Source organism: Micrasema longulum, unplaced genomic scaffold, assembly GCF_059751315.1.
Source record: "Micrasema longulum isolate JH-2025_06_02 unplaced genomic scaffold, ASM5975131v1 h1tg000878l, whole genome shotgun sequence".
Lineage (NCBI taxonomy): Eukaryota > Metazoa > Arthropoda > Insecta > Trichoptera > Brachycentridae > Micrasema > Micrasema longulum.
Window position 1 is genome coordinate 9,235 of NW_028278070.1, and position 19,903 is coordinate 29,137.

The 19,903-nt window shown below is 32.7% G+C and overlaps 1 protein-coding gene across 1 annotated transcript; it reads left to right on the forward strand.

Moving 5' to 3' along the window:
* The first annotated feature begins 3,700 nt into the window (after positions 1-3,700).
* Positions 3,701-15,907, forward strand: fu (STKc_STK36 domain-containing protein fused). Its single transcript, XM_088231370.1, has 11 exons — positions 3,701-4,007; positions 4,099-4,358; positions 5,695-5,863; positions 7,181-7,336; positions 7,423-7,619; positions 7,707-8,602; positions 8,961-9,067; positions 10,327-10,458; positions 12,029-12,120; positions 12,215-12,375; positions 14,119-15,907. The coding sequence occupies exons 1-11, from the start codon at positions 3,897-3,899 to the stop codon at positions 14,484-14,486; spliced, it is 2,649 nt and encodes an 882-aa protein (XP_088087496.1). The 5' UTR covers positions 3,701-3,896; the 3' UTR covers positions 14,487-15,907.
* Positions 15,908-19,903: the final 3,996 nt, after the last annotated feature.

A 19,903-nucleotide genomic window follows, 5' to 3' on the forward strand; every position in this document is an offset into this window, starting at 1 on the left:
TTTATAATTTTAATTTAACTGTGGAACCTACTTCCCTGGATGATAAGTACAATACATAAAAATACCATTTTTTTACTTCGATTATTAACCAATATAAAAAAACTTTTTCTTTTTTTTTAAAATCCTATTTCTGGAAATATTTTTACTTCTCAATGATATTTCGTGTGTCCAAATGATTGTAGACAAGTACTAGGAGGTGAAATCCAGTGTCTAAAAGCATTTAGACAAAATCGAAATAGACATCAGGCCTTGGAGGCCCAATGAGAAACTTCAGCCCTACGGGAAATCGGATCCAATAAATGTTTTCTTGCGCGCGGCTAAAAATAAAGCATTAAATTGAACGGAAAAGTTTGCCGAAAATGTACGAAAAAAACGAACTACTTTGAACGACGTCACTGGTTTATATGAATCAATCAATGATAAGTGATTTATGGAAGATTTCCGATTTGCTTGCCGTCATTGGACTAATGGCAGAACTGATCAAGAAAAAGCGGAAGAAAACCTTTGACGTCACACTCGGAGTTATTTCAGAAACACAAAACTATAAAAAATCAAAGCGCTGATACACAAAAATTGTTTTTTTTTTTTGGCTTAGTTCAATAGTCTTTTAAGAAATAAAATAAAAAATTTAAAAAACCACAGCATAATACACAGTACACCCATGATCGATAACAATATTTTTTTGTGTTCTCACCGGGAATCGAACCTTCTTGTCGAAACCTTTCGTGTGTGAGTGAACTTTCTAAACCTCTACACCGCGGAGGCTACGTTGTTTTGAATACTATCCTCATTGCAGTGGCGAACGGTGATTTTATTTACTGATAAGCTATAAAAAATATCATTTATTTGTACCTACATAGTAGGTACAATAAAATTATATATTGTAAATTAGTTATACTATAACCTCCTTTTTTTTTCTGTGGTTCTGTGTGATACAACAACTCTCATCCATGAAATCAACTCAAACGACATAACTTTGTGATATATTATATTGTGTAGCTATATTATCCATTGATTTATCACACCTTATATAAAGGTTTATAAAAAATAGCACAATGCATTCAGTCAGTATTAGGTATTCTCATTACGATTGAAATGTCAACTGACCGATTTGTTCTAGAAATGAATAATGCCAAAACTGCAGCGTCGAGCATCACATGTGTTGCGAGTCATATGTCAAAAATATCACCTCAAAGAAAAATAGTCCTTAAAAAATAATGTTTGAAATACTATTTTCCAAATCGAGAATCTTCAAAGAATTTGTGTAATCTACAAGTTTACTCTAGGAGAAAAATCCCGCCACTGGGTTAAGGTGTTCAAAATATAGTACACCTATTTGTATGAAGAAATAAGCTGGAGTAATCGGCTAGTTCCTTGGCTCATTGCTGTCGCTGGGCGCGCTTTATTAATATTTTTATTTATATTTGGAGAAAAATACAAATAGTGGCAATGTTTGTTTGTTTTTCTGTAAATAAAGTTACCGTAAAACATTAGTATGGATAGTTAAATATAATGGTAATTTGCGCATAATCGCTTCTATACACGGCTCGTCCCTATCTCATTGTCTTATTCTGTGGAATCTGTTTTTTTTATTTCCCTTTTATTACACATAAATAGGAAAAGTGGTCTCCTGAGAAGAGTGTTGATGTGTGATCAATATATTTATTCCGTGGATTACCTAATTTAGTGACTGAAAATAAAGATTTAAGAATACGCGCAGTTCATTATAAATCTGGTCATGTCGTAACTGGCTTCCATGCTATGTAAATATTATGCGCAACATACGATTAATTTTAAATGGGTTATTTATTAATACAACCTACATGATTCGAACGAGATGGATTGTGGTCTAGTAGTAGCGTCAACGTCACGTCGCAGACTTGGTTAGAGGCCCAGGGTTCTAACTCCACTCTACCGCGACTTGTTTCCCATTTTCTTACAATCACGGCTTACCATAGACTTTTTTTAAAGAAAAAAAAAGCGTTCTATGATTTACCCAAATATTTCATTTTGAGAGCCATTTTCAACGAATTGTAAATAACTCACTATTATAATCAAGTTGGGGTAGAGAGGGATTCGAACCACGAACCTTTGAGCCGTGAGTCCGGGATACTAGCCACGGGATCACAACTCGATTATTTACTCATTTTTTCATTTATTGAAACAGTCATACAAATTTAAAAAATACGTACAAAGAAATAACAAATGGCTTAACAATAATTGTATGAACAAGAATATAAAAAAAAACCACATAAAGTTCACCAGGAGTATTTTCATGTTTTCCCAAAGAATATTGACTTTTTCATAAAACATAAGTGTAAATATTAGTAATAATAAGAAAATGAAAGTAAATTACCAAACATAGAAAGTAAAAATAACATATAAATAAAAACAATAAGGAGATATTTAGCAATTAAAAGCAACGCAATTTTTAGTCATGAAAATAATTTACAGGATATAAAAAGACAGTTCTAATTTGAGATACCCCAAAAATACCTACAATATAATTATATTATGTTTTTTTAAAGAATATTTAGTTTCGCCGAAAATTTCCATTACACTTAAATTGTTGTTACATAAGAAGCGTAATTAGTTAATTTGCCTACTGGTATGAAGTAATAAGAAAACGGGACGCAGCAAACTCCAGTGACAGCTGTCATCAAGCGGAGGCAATACTGTTGGCTAAACCATGTACTGCGGATGCCTCCTGAGAGCCTTCACCACGCTTGCCTACTTTACAAGGCATCGGGTTCTCGACGTCCTAGACGTCCACTGCTGACTATTCACCGGCAGTTGTCAGTATGTCAGAACTACGGGACGCGAACCTGACTTGATAGAGATGTATGGAGGCTTTTTGTGGACACCATACGCTCCAACTAGGTAGGAGAAATGGAATGATAATGAATAGTACCTATATACTTAACAAAAATCTATTTCTATTTATATACAATATATATTATAATAGTTATATTATGTATCGTCATTTGTGAGCAAGTTGCAAATTCAAAGACAATTAATCAAATAACTTTAAGTACCTACACACATTTTTTTAAAAATATGTCTTTAATTTCTTTTCTTGTACGTACGTATTCAAATATTTTTAATCAAAACTTTGAATATATTTTTACTCAACAACCAAACAAAAAGCTTTATTTAAATAAAACAACCTTGTCCAAACGGTTATAAAAAATGTAACAATACCATAAAAAATACTCTTGAAAACAATAAATAAAAATAAATAAAAACAACAGTTTGCTTTTGTTTGACCAATTAATATTATTAATAAAAAGCATGTATTTGATTCCAATAAAAATTTGAACTCAAAAATAAGGTATTATGGTTTTGAGTTATTGGAAATGGAATTTTTATTATTATTACGGATAACTTTTATATCGCCACTATCGAATACTTTAAGGCGCTTTACATATAATGCATCATTCTTTTTTTAAATACGTTGTAACTATATATTTAAGTTCTACCTTTCTACTTTTGCCAGGTAAATTTGAGTAATTTATGTCAACAATTATGAGAAAAAAAAATTACCCAAATATCATTAAAAATGCAAACGGTTGTTTGGATTTTAATTATCGACTTTTCAGTTTATACCGATTGGATTAAATAAAATAACGATGTTTTTTGTCCCATCCCTATGCTAAACCGTTTTAATTGTTTTGGAATCATTATAAAAGGTTTGGAATCTACATAAATTCCATAGAAAACGCCTAATAAGATAAGAAAACGTCAAACACTAACAACAAAAATAATAATTCAGTTAATTCGTCGAATGAAACTAAGATTAAATTATATGGTAAATGTAGTTTATTTAATGTTCACTAATTGCCGTATTTTAATAAAAATAATGTTTGAATAATACCTGTCAGAAATATATTATAACTATGGATAAATACAACGTGTTATCTTTCATCGGAGAAGGGTCTTTTGGTAGGGTATTCAAAGTAAAGAATAAAGAAACAGATGGAATATTTGCATTAAAAGTTATACGAAAGGTAAGAAAACCACTTAATTTATATTGTTAATTCATGTGTAAATTAATAATTTGTCTTGACGGAAATTATGATAATTAACTGTAAATTTTAGAAAGGGCGGTCCACAAAAGATCTAAAAAACCTCCGGCAAGAATGTGACATACAACAGCACCTGCGACACCCAAATATCATCCGAATGATCGAAAGTTTTGACACAGATACAGAACTAGTTGTCGTAACAGAATTTGCTGAAAAGGATCTTCACGGAGTTCTGGGGAAAGAGGGATGTCTACAGGAAGCTAAAGCTCAAGTTCTTACCTGGGATTTGGTATCTGCCATGTACTATTTACATTCGCATCGAGTTTTACACAGGTTAGCATTAATATCTACCTTTTTCTGATCTTAGCCATAAATAACTGTTAAAAATCTACAAACCAGACTAGTGAGAGATCCACTGTTAACTCTATGGCTGTTTTCAACTTTTTTAAAACCTAATTGATTAAATCACCTCCAAACTTGATGACCTGCTGCTATTGTCTCATTGTTTTACCACACCAAATTTGTGCAATCCAGAATATTTGACACTGTTATTAAAATATTAACATGCGTAGTATTTTTAATAACAATAACCGGTTGATAACATTAAGCAAAGAATAAATAAAAGATATTGAAAGAAAGGTGAGTGCCGGGAACAGAGTGAATGGTGCACTGAAATCAACCTTGGCAAATAAATGTTCATCGCAAGAGGCAAAATTAGCAGTTCACAATGGAGTCCTAGTCCCGACTGATGTATGGGAGTGAAGTATGGACTTGGAAAAACAAGAATGAAGATAGGCTGAATGCTGTCAAAATGCGATCTCTCAGGCGAATGTGTGGTAGAACTATTTACAGTAGATGCACAAATGATGAGATACGTATATTATGTAAGGCTGAGATAGGTATTATTGACAAAATCAACAAATAAACTCTGTGCTGGTTTGGACATGTAGAGCGAATAGACAGCAAAAGAACGGCTAAAAATATTTACAATGCGAATGTTGATGGATGCAGAAGTAGAGGAAGACCGAGGAAGACATGGCATGACCAAATCCAACAAATACCTGAAGATGGACATCTCAAAAGTCGAAATAATCGGCACACGTGCATGAGAAGATGTATGAATGTAGAGGAAGCGAGATCTGTTTGCAAAGATTGAGTGATATGGCGTTCTATCCTCTCTGCCTACCCTTACGGAGAAACGGCGTGATGCTTTGTTGTTGTTGTATTTTTTAAATAAATTGATGGCCGTTTGCCTTATATTGGAGTTAATCAACATCTGAATCTAGTGATCGTTTGTATAAAGTTTTGAACAATAGGATTATTTGATAGAAATTCCCATGAATTTACTTCCCTCTATTTATGATTATATTTTTACGTCAGTTAATAACGTTTGTTTATTTGTTTTATCTTTGTGTTCAAACATTTAACTAAAGATAGAAGGTTTTTTTGTAACCACTTACAAAATTTTTATGTCTACCAGCTTTGAGCTGACCCAATGTGATCTTAATGCCGGTGGAAATAAAAACGTTACGTGGTTTACTATTACATTTGATCCGCACGCTAATATAAGTAGGTACTGCTGGCTGCATTTTCTAAATGTCGATGGTTCGTCTGTCCGCAGAATAACTGTATTTCATTTTGGAAAGTATATATTTTAATACTTTTTCAGGGATTTAAAACCACAAAATGTTCTAATTGACTCGCTCGGTAAAGCAAAGCTTTGTGATTTTGGTTTGGCACGTAATATGACCACAGGAACACATGTTCTCACTTCTATTAAGGGAACTCCTCTGTACATGGCACCTGAACTGATTGATGAAAAACCCTACGATCATCAAGTAAGTATGCTCTATCGCGTCTTCAAATTATTGCTATCATCGAGAAATTCAATAAAGTTTCTGAAATTTTAAAACACGCAGTGGTGACTAAAGGCGACTAATACAACACACAAGAGTAGATGCAATGATATGAATACTCCACTTGCCACCCCCTTACTCTTACTTCATCTATGGCGACATAAAAATTAGACTCATAATTTGAATGCATTGTGGTCAAAATATTCCCCAAAGTTCAAAACTCACTCACACTGTGACATCCGGCCATTATGTTTTCTCTTAATGTTTGAGGCCCGTTTAATTTCCGCTCTAAACTCCAAATTCAACCTTATGTACATTAAACCTTACTCGCAGCACGCGTTGTCTAAAGGAGTGCAAAATAGACTGAAGATGGCTTTGTTCAGTATTTACATTTTTGAATTTCTCAATGAAATATAAAATAAAACATTGTTGAGACCACTTAAAATGTTAATACTAACTAATACTTATATCTTTGCATATTTATGTATGCTTTATTGAGTTATGTAATTAGGTTCTTACGAGCTAATAAAAAACATTTAATTTATGTTGCATAATATTATCAAAATTTCGTCAGGAAGATAATCTTTTGTAATTAAAATAAAAATAAACACTTTGTCCCTAACCGCTTAGTATTTATTTTATTACTGACTGGTTTCAAAGCTACCCAAATTTCTTTATCAAGATTCAGTAACTTAATTTTCATAGAATTTAAAACACCTTGTGTAGCTTCGAAACTGGTAATACAATAAATATTGAATGGTTAGAAACAAAGTGTTTTTATTTTAATTTTGTAATGAATAACTTTAAAATTCTTTAATGCTTCAAATATAAATTTTATAATCTTTTGTTTCTCATTGTACAATCTCCCAACTTGTAGTCTTATTTTTTTCTGTCTTTGGTTTGTGTATGGCATTGTTTCGTGAATATTTTTTATTTGGCTTAAACTCGAATTGTAGTTTAATGTTTTTCATTTTTCGTGCGTTTTATAATATAAATAATATAGGTATACATGAATGAGATATAAACATAAAAATGCAGTGTTTAAAACTGTCTTAACATTTTGTAATTTCTCTCTGTATATTAAGTCTTCTTTGTACATTCTCACATGTAAAAAAAAGGGTATTATTAAGTGTCCTCGGCATGGGTAACATCAGTGAGGTCACATTATTTTTATTATTATTTATTATTGTTTGTAACGTGAAAAAATTAATTAATGAAATGAGTGCAATTTCGAATACCTGTAATAACTCATTTGCTGCACCTAGAATAAATGAAGAAAGTAAATTTGAAATATTACAGGCGGATCTGTGGTCTCTCGGTTGCATCGTATATGAAATGTTAGCTGGTCAGCCCCCTTTCTCTACTTCATCGTTTGTACAGCTGGTTCACCTCATACGCCATAGGCCTGTTCAATGGCCCAGCTTTGTATCTCAGCAAGTTGTTTCCTTTCTTCAGGTATTTTTTCCATACATACTTACACACGATAATGATTATACAAGTTCTTTCATTCTGGCAAGTTTTCCAATAAATATTTTTTTCAGGGGTTGTTACACAAAGATCCCACTCTCCGATTTAGCTGGCAGGAGATTTTGATCCATCCATTTGTGTCTGGCCATATTTTAATACTTCCCGAACAAACGCCTACGGAATCACCCTTTACCCAACCTCTCTCCCAGAGTCAGACGGCAGCCAAACAATTACAAAAAGAAAGACTCAATAACACTAATACTACACAAAAGTAAGCAAATTTGAATACTTAAATTACGAATATGAAAAAATATTACGAAAAATATTTTACTCAAAGGAAACATATTTTTTCTTTCAGTTTGATGCCACAAGCTGTTCAAATTTTGGAAAGGAGAGAACAGATGAAAGTTGCGCAGTTCAAACCTTCCGGAGTCTCTGAAGGCGTCCCGGTGTCAGATGATGATAGTATTCGAGTTGCCAGTGCCATCAGTATGAGAGATAGCCTTCGAACAGACGATGAAGATCTGCAGCTTATCACGGGAGCTCACGCAGATCTTCTCAAACATGAATATGATGTTCTCAACCAAGATAATCTAATAATTAGTAACTTGAATTCGAATATCGCTCAACTTGCGCTCCAACCGAGGTGTCCACTGCCAATTTTAAAAGAAGTGGAAAAAGAAAAGAATGTAGAATCTGATAATAAAATCATAGATAATAAAGAAATAAATGATACTGTCGAAGAAAAATTAGATGATCACGATGTGAGCAAAAGAAAGCTGAGCCAAAATTTAGACAATTTCTCAATAAGATTAAAAACTGTATCCAAGAACAACAATCATGAAAATACAGCGACTGTCGGACAAACAGCTAATAATACTTACTCCGGTAATGCGGTAGTGGTTGAAAAAGAAACAGTTTTAAGTAAAAGTGTTCCTCCCTCTTACAAACAGAAACTTCTTCAGTTCTCGCGGGAGAAATTCGGCTTTGGAAGCGGAAACAAATTAACGAGGAGTTTGAAAAAGTCATTTAGTTTCAAGAATATAGAAAAGGCCGAGAAAGGGCGCAGGATGAGCGAACCCGCTCATGTTACTGCGGCTCATGTCAGGGCTATGGGGCATAGTAAGGAGGGAAAGGAAAAGGAAAACGATGAGGACACGGAAGGAGACAAGACAGAGGATGAAGGAGGGCTGATAGTATCGGAGAAACTTAAATTGTGCGATATTAATTCTAATGATGGACATAATCTCATTGGTGTGTAAAATTCCAATATATTTTCTATATTTAACTAAGTACTTATGTATTTACATACATAATATTTAAAAATAATAATTGATAAGGGTTTGTAAAGTATTAAAATATTTTATGCTGAAATTCAAAAAATATTTTTGTTTCTTCAAACAAATCATACACAGTGCAATTTTATTATACTTGCGATGAGTTAATTATTTAAATTAAAAGCTGTTACATGTCAATCCGAAAATAATTTAATATTGTAAACATATGCTTGCTTGCTCGGAGCACTAACATTTCTCTTCTTCACCAATCCTCTATACGTGAACTATTTGTAACTAAAAATCACAAATTTTAATTAATGTATGTTTTATTTTAGATGACGATAGTACACCAATAGAAAAAGATGAATGGTTAGCCTTTATGAAATCCAATATGAAGGAGGTTCTAGAAGGAGATGTGGAATCTCTTACTCAGCAGAACATTGTAAGATAACATTACAAAAAAATATGTAATTATTACAAGCAAATACAAACTAATACCACTTTTGAACAAAGGGATTTTGAGTATTATTTAATAAAAATCTATAACCTACTTCCACTGTCTATTAAAACAATTTTATATGAGAAAATGTTCAAAAAGGCTATAAAAAAATGGATAGTGGAGCTGGGTAGATGTAAAATGGATTGTCTCATTCGCCCAAACCAATATTAAAGAAACTGCTCCACAAATGTATAGTTTAAGTTATGTTTTTGTTATTTTGTTGTACATTTTATCAAATAAATAATATAGGTGTACATAAATTAAATATAAACTTTCTGAACATTTTGTTAAGTATCTCATTAAGTCTTCTATGTTTATTCTCACATGCAAAAGTATTTTTTTAAAAGTATATTGTTAAGTGTCCTCGGCGCGGGTAACCCCAGTGAGGTCACATTATTTTATTATTAATCTTTGTTTAGAAGGGAAAAAAATGAATAAACAATAATAATAATGAGATCACACTTATCGTAATGTGATTTTTTTGCTAGCCTGGATATTCCCTACTTTTAAAAAGTTTCAGCAAGAACATCATACACATATGGAGCTATGATTGCCGAAACATCGTAACCGACAGAAACAATATTTTACAGAAGAATACATCTCCCTCTCAATCAACGAGGAATATACTTTGAGAATCAAACTCTGTCGTTACTTGAGAAGATAAAGTGATCTCCTGTAAAATATTGTTTTTGTAGGTTACAATGTTGTGGCAAACATGGATCGATAAATATGTGAATAAACAATGAAATGACGCTGTGTTATATTTTCCAAAGAAATGAAAATTCTAAATACTTCCATGTTTGTTTTATATATTTATTTATATATACGCCCAATGGGCATTTTTATGGACACATTTATACATAGAAAATTATTATAAAAAAATTAGAAAGACTCAATGGTTTATAGTAGACTTTGTGGGAGTGGAAGCGGGAGAGATGTGTTTATAATTGAATTTGATTCAGTGATTGTTTGAAAGAAGACAATATGTTATCAAAGAAATCAAGACTGGTATGTTTGTTGACAGACCTAAGAATTCTGGGCATAGGGGAATGAAAACCATAGTTAGTTCTATGGTTATCGGTATGAAAGAGTAAGTTTTGTCTGAGGTTTCTAGTTGGGATATTATATATTATATATATATATATATATAGTTTTCTTTATTTCGTAGAAGTTGATTGCGATATTTTGTTGTAATATTCCAGGTGGGGATGGTAGTAGGCGTGGCTCGACACACGGGGGCCGGGACCGAGGTTCGCGGCTCCCTCGCGGCCCTCCTGTCTCTACCCCTGGTGGCCCCCCATGTGCCCCGCCAAACTGTCAGCACTATACTTAAGGTGAGCGTAATAGAATCACTCTACAGGTGTCAACAAATATGCTGAACAAATTATATGATACAGAGAGCACAAATAAAAGTGTGTTATAATTAGTTTACATAATTTATTTTACTATTTTACTGCCACCATTTTATTGATCATCGGCCTCAAAGTTATCATACAAATTTCATCTTGAATTTTATTGTTGCAACTTTAGGAATTTCAAGATATCTTATGTACACTGACATTTTGTAAACTTTCCAACTTCACTAAATTAACCAGAACTCAGTTAACTAGTACCTGAGATATACTAAAGTACATGTAATCTGTTTACAGGTAAAATTCATTAAGTACAGATTTATGGTAGAGTGACTTTTTGTCACTAAGCTCTATATTTTTTAACAATCTCTTACATAAAAAAATCACTAAGTCCGCCATTTAACTATGTATACTTTTGTTATTATTTTTGTATGTATTACATTGTATATTATGGTTAATAAAGATTATTTTTTTTACTATGTGACCCGAAAAAGCTGTTTATGGTATAGTTTAACTAACTACAGTTTTGTAAGAGATTGTTGAAAAATATAGAGTTTGATGATATAAAGTTATTTTACCATACATCTGTACTTAATGAGTTTTACCTGTCAACCGATGATATAAACTTTTATTTTTTCTTAAGAAATTGCTTTATAGTACATTCTATGCAATATTGGCTGAAATTAAAGAGGTAACACTAATTAGTTCAGTAAAAATCCAATTATCCGGGTTAATGAGTGCCAGACGTTATCCGGATATGCAGAAATCCGGATAATTGGATTAACCATTAAATTGAAGTATTATAAGAAAATGCAAAATTTACTCTAATATCACTTTGTTATTGCTTTTGAAATAAAACAGCAAATTTTAATTGCATTAAAAACTTACTTGAACATGTCCGGCTAAGTTTAAGGAAACATTAAATTTTTTATTGTAACATCTTTATTTTTTATTTTCTGACAACGATCTGGATATTTGGCGATCCTGATGACTGGAGTTACGATAAACAGATTTCTACTGTACATTCATCACTTATAAATATTAGATTGATTTTTTAAAACTTATACCCACCGGAGAAAGTTATAGTATGCCTAGTTAAATAGTTATTGTTAAATTTTCAAATAATTGATAAAAAAATATAGATTTGAAATTTGTCCGAACAGTTAAATTTTTTCTTACAAAATAATGTATACGACCACCCAAGTATCTCTACTGGATGCTGATCACATGCACAATGTGTTACGCAGTTCGATGCGTGCAGAGAGGCCGTGTCCGTAGGATTTCGGTGTACTCAGATATTTAAAACCTATTGAACAAAATCATGAAAAATTAAGCACAAACAAAAATGAGAGCACATTTTGATGATTAAGAAATCGAAAAACTCACAAGAAATGCCTAAAAAAAGGTGTGGGTTTTAAAACTGTGTCTAATCTGACACACCACCGCCACATTAATAATTTTTTGAGCCAGCGGGCTTAAGAGCATTATAATCTGTTATAGAATTTCACAAAATCTTGATCGATAAAATAAACTGAATAATCTTATATTACAGGTGTATCTGGAGGTTAAGCTAGTTCCCAATCTAGTATACGCAGCCAGACTATTGATCCGTCAGAGTGCTGTTGAACACAATTCTACAGAGAAGTAATAATATTATTAAACATTCTATGCATTTTTAAAAACGCATTAGAATATTTTATTTATTCAAAAGCACTAATATGCTATTTGCATATTTCAGCCCCGTAAGGAACCTCACTAGTGAAGAGATGCTAGCACTCTGCAGATTAACCGAACTCACTACACAACTTTGTCTCCGTGGAGCGCCATTTGTTCAGCAACTGTGTGATGCTGTGGCTGTTTTGAATACAGCTCCACTTCTTGCTCAGTATCTATCGTTACGTAAGTTTAATTCCATAATGAAAAAACCATATGCGTGTTAAGAAATACACGTGTAATGTATATTTTTAAGAACTGGGATAGCGGTCACATTGAGATCAGTATTTCTACTTTTCCATTTGTTGACATTGAGGTATAATTAAATGGAGACGATGCTTCATACAACGCCAGGTAATTCTAAAAATAATCATTGTTGCATCATGCCACATTGACATTGCCATGCAAAATAAATACTAGATTAAAAAAGACTAACTGTCCGTGCTGGTTTTCGCGCCCTTTTACGCTGCTTCACATTTACTTACCGCTGCGCATAAAATACTAATTCCTACTAAATACCGGTCAAATGCAGAAACCTCAATGAGTGGGACACAAGTCGGGTGGTTAGTGCCGCATCTAGTAATACAATTCACAAAAATTAAAATGTGATTTTTCTCAAGCCTGGGTGTTAATTGGCTGTAATTAACCACTGTAATTGGGCCTCCTAGTCTGTTATGGTGCAAAAAAAATACATATGTCAATGTTTGTTGATGATTGAATGGTTCAAATATTACCTTTATCTTGTGTGTTGATTTGTGATCTTATCTTAAATAAACCTAAATATAGATAAGATTTATTATTTGAATTTAAAAATTGAAATTTTATGCTCTTCCCAAATATTTCAATTTTTGGACGATTTTCAACTACTTGAAATAAATGTGTTCAGAAAATTGTGGTAAAGTGGGGTTCAATCTTCAGACATCCGATTCGTAAGTCAGATACTACGAGATCAAAACCTATTATTGTAATGTACAAGAGCTAGTCCCTTTTTTGGAAAATTACAGCTTTAAGATACTAAATAAATGTAAAAGCAGATTTTAAACATATATTTTTTTTAAGAATTAAAAAAAAAAAAACAAATTTTACAAATGTGTAAATTTTTTGTTTGCTTATGACACTTACAGAATGTAGAGTTAGAGTTAGAGTTGAAAATATTTCTGTATAAAGGAGCAGCCAGCTGCAGCCAGGGATACAGTAAAATGATTAAAATATTAAGTATAAATAATCACTCCGCTTATTTTTGTTCAAAAGTTTGTTTGAAAGGAAGGCGAGTGCCAGGAACATGGTGAACGGTGCACTAAAATCAACCATTTATACCGGCAAATAAATGTTTGTTGTAAGAGGAAAAATTAGCTGTTCTCAATGCAGTTCTGACGCTGACCCTTGGAAGCCAAGTATGGAATTGAAAAAATTAAGATCACGTTGGCTAAATGCTGTCGGAATGCATCTGTCAGGCGAATATGTGCATAAATGTCGAGATCTGTGTGTTTTTTACATGTCTTAGGGCTGAGAAAAGCATTATTCACAAAATCAAGAAAGGAGTTCTGCATTGGTTTGGACATGTAGAGCGAATGGACAGCGAAAGAATGGCTAAAAGGATTTACAATGCGAATGTTGATGGATGCAGAAAACAAGGAAGACCGAGAAAGACATGGCATTACCAAATGAAAAAAATCTTGAAGACATGTCAAAAGTCGGAATAATCGGCGTGCGTGCATGAGAAGATGTATTTTCTATTTTTTTTTTTATTTATCAAAAACCTATAAAAAGTCAAATACAAATTATCAAGTCCTACTATGAATGTGAAGGAAGCGAGGTCTGTATGCAAAGACAGAGTGATATGGCATTATATCCTCTCTGCACACTCCTATAGGAAACGGTGTGATGGTTTTTGTTTTGTTTGTTTGAAATAATTTATTATCTTTACAGATGAGAAAAGATTGCGTATGGTACTCAACACTATCACAATGCTTACCGTCATCTTACAAGATCTTCCTGAGAATGCGGAGCTTGTGGAGTCTGTGCTGTTTGAGGGAGAGTGTATCGACATATGCGAACTGCTGAGCCATCCCAGTGACACTTTGAAGATCAGAGTTTGCGTACTAATCGGTCTCTTGGGGAGGTATTGTTGTACCGCGTTGTGCCAGCGTCTCGGAAAAGTCTGGGGTTTGAGACAGAGAGATGTTCTAGAAAAGCTACAAACTCACTCCAACGAAACTTTATCCAGAGCGGCTAAGTGCGCAATAAGAGATCTATCAAAGTTGCCCTTCTACCAACAAAATACCGGGATACGGTGACGAATACGCAAATGGAGAAAACATGTTAAAATTTCATCAGTGTAAATAAATCTACTGTTATATTTACAACTGTGCTTAAATATATATTTTTTTTTGCACTACAACTGGCCAGGAGGCCCAATTATAGTGGTGAATTACAGTACAGAACACCCAGGCTTGAGAAAAATCACAACTTGATTTTTGTGTTCTCACCGGGAATTGAACCCGGAACCTTCCGTGCGGGACTCGAGTGTCGTAACCACTACACCACGGAGGGTGTTTTAATCTTGTTTATTTCCTATCAATCTGTGTGGTGGTACTTAATCAGAATTCAGATGTGAAATATAGAGATGATTTTTCAAATGTTGTAAATGATACATAGATCTCAATTGTTCTGTGACTGCCAATCTTAGATTGGTGTTATTTTACTTGGGCATTTATCTTTAAAAAGTTTTAAAATATATTTGAGGTGTGATAAAAAATACGCTGAGTAATTTTATTTCAAACAAAGGATTACATCAAATTTTAATTAATCTCCTTCATATTACTCTACCTGGCTAGGCTTTGCAATTATTCCAACATTGATTCTATAATTGGAAGCATTTCTGGACGGCTTCTTTTAGAAGGGCCTTCAGCTGCTCCGCCGTTGACCTCTCAATGTCATGTTATTTTTGGGAAAAGCAGTAGTCGCATGGTGAGAGTAAGGCAGATGTGGACAGACCGGAACCTTTTTTTGGCAGAGAACTCACGGATCATAAGCGAAGTTTCATTTCTAAATTATCGATTAAAGTGCTTTGCATGAACCCTTACGAGATGTTCAGTTTTTCAGTAAGCTCTCGAATAGTCAATCGCCTGTTTAAACTTTGAATTATTTTTATCACTTTCTGCATGTTTTTGTATGTTTTTGAGGTCAAAATACATGCCGATCGTTGCTCGTCTTTAACAGACTTATTTCCTCTTTTAAATCGCTCATACCACCTGTAAACAGTCTTCAGAGTCACAATATTATATCCATATACTGATTTTAACATTTGATGAGCTTCTTTGGCACTTTTTTGCAAAGTAAAAGAACACTTAATGATGACGCGTTGTTCAAAATCCATGATGCGCGACAGACACGGTAAGCACAACCTCACTTTTCTGGCTCTAGAAGCCGACTGACAAGTCACAACATTTTAAAACTTACCACTGACTATCTCAACAAATCAGGGTATCGGACTTATAACTTGAAATGGATGTAGCATCAGCAGTTGCTGCTATAAAATTTACTCACCAAATTTTTTTTATCACACCTCACGTTATATGGTTATGTGATAGTTTTCTAATTCTTTTGATAATGAATCTCGGATATCTTTTTTATAAATTTGTGTCAACTTGTGTATCTTAAAATACTACAAATGTTATGTATTTTGTGAACAAATAATATAACCTGATTTACAAAATATGAAAGTTTTCTTCTTTAGAATAATAGACAGTCAAACTCAGTTAAACTGCTATTTTATTTATAAACAAATCATAAATATTTTATTGTTTACATTTAAAGCATTAACTTTGTGGTCAAACATTTCAACTAATTTCAGTAAATATGAATATGTTTATTTATTCATCATAAGTGCCCAGAGGTCTCTTATAATAAACAGTTTGACGGTACATAAAGTATATATAGCAACGGTTATAAACAAGATAAAAATAATATTTTTTATTACATAAGGTAATTGTAAACAAAAGACAGAAAATAAGTAAAAAAGAAATTATTTATTTATTAACTGACATTGTCCATGTATACAATTTATAAAGTTTAAATATTACAATAAAAGAATAGTTTAAAACATTTTAAAAAAAAGAAAGAAGCATTGACAAACATAAGGGACATCGAGACGAGATCTGGACTATTTATTTAGTGCTCGTTTAAATCGTTGTAAACTTAAACCAAAAAAGTCCAGATCTTGTCTTGAGTTAACAATACAACAAAGGCGGGTCATTGGAGAATTAAGGCCATAGTTTGTTCTATGCTGATCGATAAACAATACTACATTGTTTCTCAATCTACGAGTCGGAATATTGAATTTTACGTGTCCCAGTAATGATGGCACATTGATTATACCATTTAGTATGCCGAACATATATATGGAGTCAATATTAGTTCTACGTTTTTGTAGACTAGAAATATGAAAAGAAAGGGAAAATACACCTATTTTCTTAATCATTTGGATAAATCTGTAGCATGTGATGACAAAATAAAATGTTTTACTAAAACATGTAATAGGAATTAAATAAGTCTTGCTGTTTCCCCACAGGTATGTTATTTTAGCCTTTTTACCCCAGGCACTACTACAGCCAACTTCACGGTAAACTCCACCATAAGGCTTAAACTGATAGTACGTGTTATTCTGCCGAAGTGTAAACAACAAATTTATTATTTTTATTTTTAAATATCAAAACCATTTTTCAGTTTGTGGTATGACATTTTACAGATATTTATTTTTAAATTTGTATAAACTACTTTAACTTTTGAGTTATGTGTCGACCGGTTTCGAGGTTACTTCCTTTTTAGCCGTTACTTCCTAACTTCCTTCAGCTTTATAGCCATATTGATTCATATTATCCACTTTCTCTCTCCTTCTTTCATTCTTCTGTTGCTCTCTTACAATATTTTATAATATAAATAGCAACACCACTGATTCTAAGTTAGTTCAAGTCCTGATGATGAGGAAGTTATCTCAGAACCGGTCGACGTATAACCCAGAAGTTAAAGTGGTTTATACAAATTTATAAATAAATATGTTACACATCATTAAACATGTCGAATTTTGTGACAAAAAAGAGTATTTTTGGGGAATTTTACTGCATTACTTTTTTTTTAATCTACAGCTGAAGCACATAGAATTCTTGTGGAGACTTACGGTGACCATTCTCTGTCGGAACATCACTGAACATCATCATTATCTCTGCTCTGCACCATGATCAGCTGGGTGCAGTGTATTATGAGCTCCTGAAATCAGACAAAACCATCGCGGGAGATTGCATTGACTACGGTTGATGCGTTTGAGTCAAGCATTGAAGGAACAACGGCCGCAATACGAGGAGAGACATGACAAAGTAACTTTGCAGCATGACAGCGCTCGGACACATGTTCCAAGGCCGGTCAAAACATACTCGGAAACATTCAAATGGGAAGTCCATCTGCCATATTCACCGGACATTGCTCCTTCCGATTGCCATTTGTTCTAATCGTTAACATTTCCTGGCTGAGCAGCACTTCCATTCTTACGAATATATAAATAAATGGCTCCATTCGTGGTTAACCTCAAAAAATGAGTCTGTCTGAGTATGCTGCCGGAAAGATGGGAGAAAGTAGTCACTAGCAATGGATAATACTTTCAATCAAATATCACATGTTCTTATTCAGCGTAAAAAACAGCGAGAACTTATTCATGTTCCCAATACTTAAATTTTAATTAACATATTACAACAGAGATGGAGAAACATTTTAGAGAAGAAAATATGAATGTCTAATCATTTACAAAGCTTATAACCTATCATTGGCTGGTTTAAATGGCCACTTTACACACCGTGTAACATTTACCATTCTGCCTATGTTTGAACATTCATATTTCTTCCATCTGTTGATTATTTTGCGTTAAAAAGCTGAAACCTTTATTGATGCGGGTGAGATACATTTGACTGAATTATTTCATCTACGACTAGGCAACGTCTGAAAATATTTTTATATTTTCATACTTCTTCTTGGGCCAGTTGGTTTTATCAACAATATTTTGAGTTTGTCCAAATATTTGTATACAAGGATTGGATTTCACCCCTTAGGAAGTTAAGATTGGTGTATTATAACAGAGATGGAGTGCATTTTAGAGAAGGGAATATGAAAGTCTAGGTAATAACTTCTAACTTTTACTGGAGACAAATTTCAAATCAATCTGAAAAAGCACATGATGACTGAACTAACTAGACTAGACGAGACATAAAATGACTAGACAATATTAAATTTCTAATGTAACCCTAACGGGTTTTTTAAAATTGTAAATAAATAAAAAAAAATAAAAAAAATATTAGTAAAATAAAAATCAATCTATTATTGTTATCAAAAACATTTTTCACTTTGTGGTATGACATTTTACACTTATTTGTTTATAAATTTGTATAAACCACCGGTCGAAGTGTAGTTGTATAAAAACCGGTCGAAGTGTAATTTAAAAAAAATAAAGTGGTTTAAACAAATTTATAAACAAATAAGTGTAAAAATCAATCTTTTTATAATCACTACAAAGCGCCATCAAGGAGAAAATTACAAAAATGGCCCTTTATAAGTTATGTGTCTATATATATGAAAGGCAGTGTTCATATGTGTGTACTCGATTGACTAAATAACCACTGGATCGATTTTCGTGCGGTTTTTTAAAAATGATGGGCATTACGCTGGGTATTTTTATAGCCCTTAAAATTTTTAATTTAATCTGTTGAAAAGAAGTTTGGGGCGTAAATGTTATATTCACCGACTTACCAGGGTTGAATTCGCCGAGAATGCTTTTATTAAAAAAATGGTAGGATATTATTTTTTCGTATATTGTATTTGAATGTTTACAAACAACGTTTATGGATCCCAATCAGATTTTTCCCTTAAATTCCTAATAATTTCTACCCATTTTTTCTTTCTCAATTTTTGAAACATTTAAAACATTTTTGAAAATCATATTACTACATTAAGTGCACCCCTGTTGGCAAAAGAGCAGTTTGACATTTACAAAAATAATTCTAAGTTGAATATTCCTTTCTGTTAGTGTTGTTATTATGCTTATTATTATTTGTAAATCCAAGTAACTTGTTTTTGGCCTATGTTATCTTTTTAAAAAAAAAAATTAAGCCAATCAACAGGCTTAAGTAAGCCCTAAAAGATTGGCATTGATGAGTAGTACTTAATCTAAACATTCTTAAAATCTACTTAAATTAACAAAAGGTATGTATATAGCACAATCTTGTATGTAGAAGGCCGTAATATCTTTTTTTTTTTTATTTATATTTTTTTAATAACGGTTTTTAATCGCTTTCAATATAGAATCAGGCATTTTGATTTCGAATTAAATGTCAAGCACACGTCAAAACCAGGCTGGCGGTTAAAGAACGACTAAATACGCGTTGGACATGACTGATCGTATGAGCATGAGTTAAGTATCATAATTTTAGAAGACTCAAGGCGCATCTATGCGTCGACGATTTTATTTAAGCAAACTGAACCTATTTCTATAGTTATGTAAAAGGATTATGAAGAAAAGTTTTGTAAGTATACTGCACACTATAGATATTTACTATTGGCATGTCCATATCATTTTGGTTTTTTGATAAGTTGTTTATTATGGGAACTAGAACCATACAAAAATCCATTAAAGCGCGCTGGGCTGGTATTCTGAACGCAAAAACGCTCG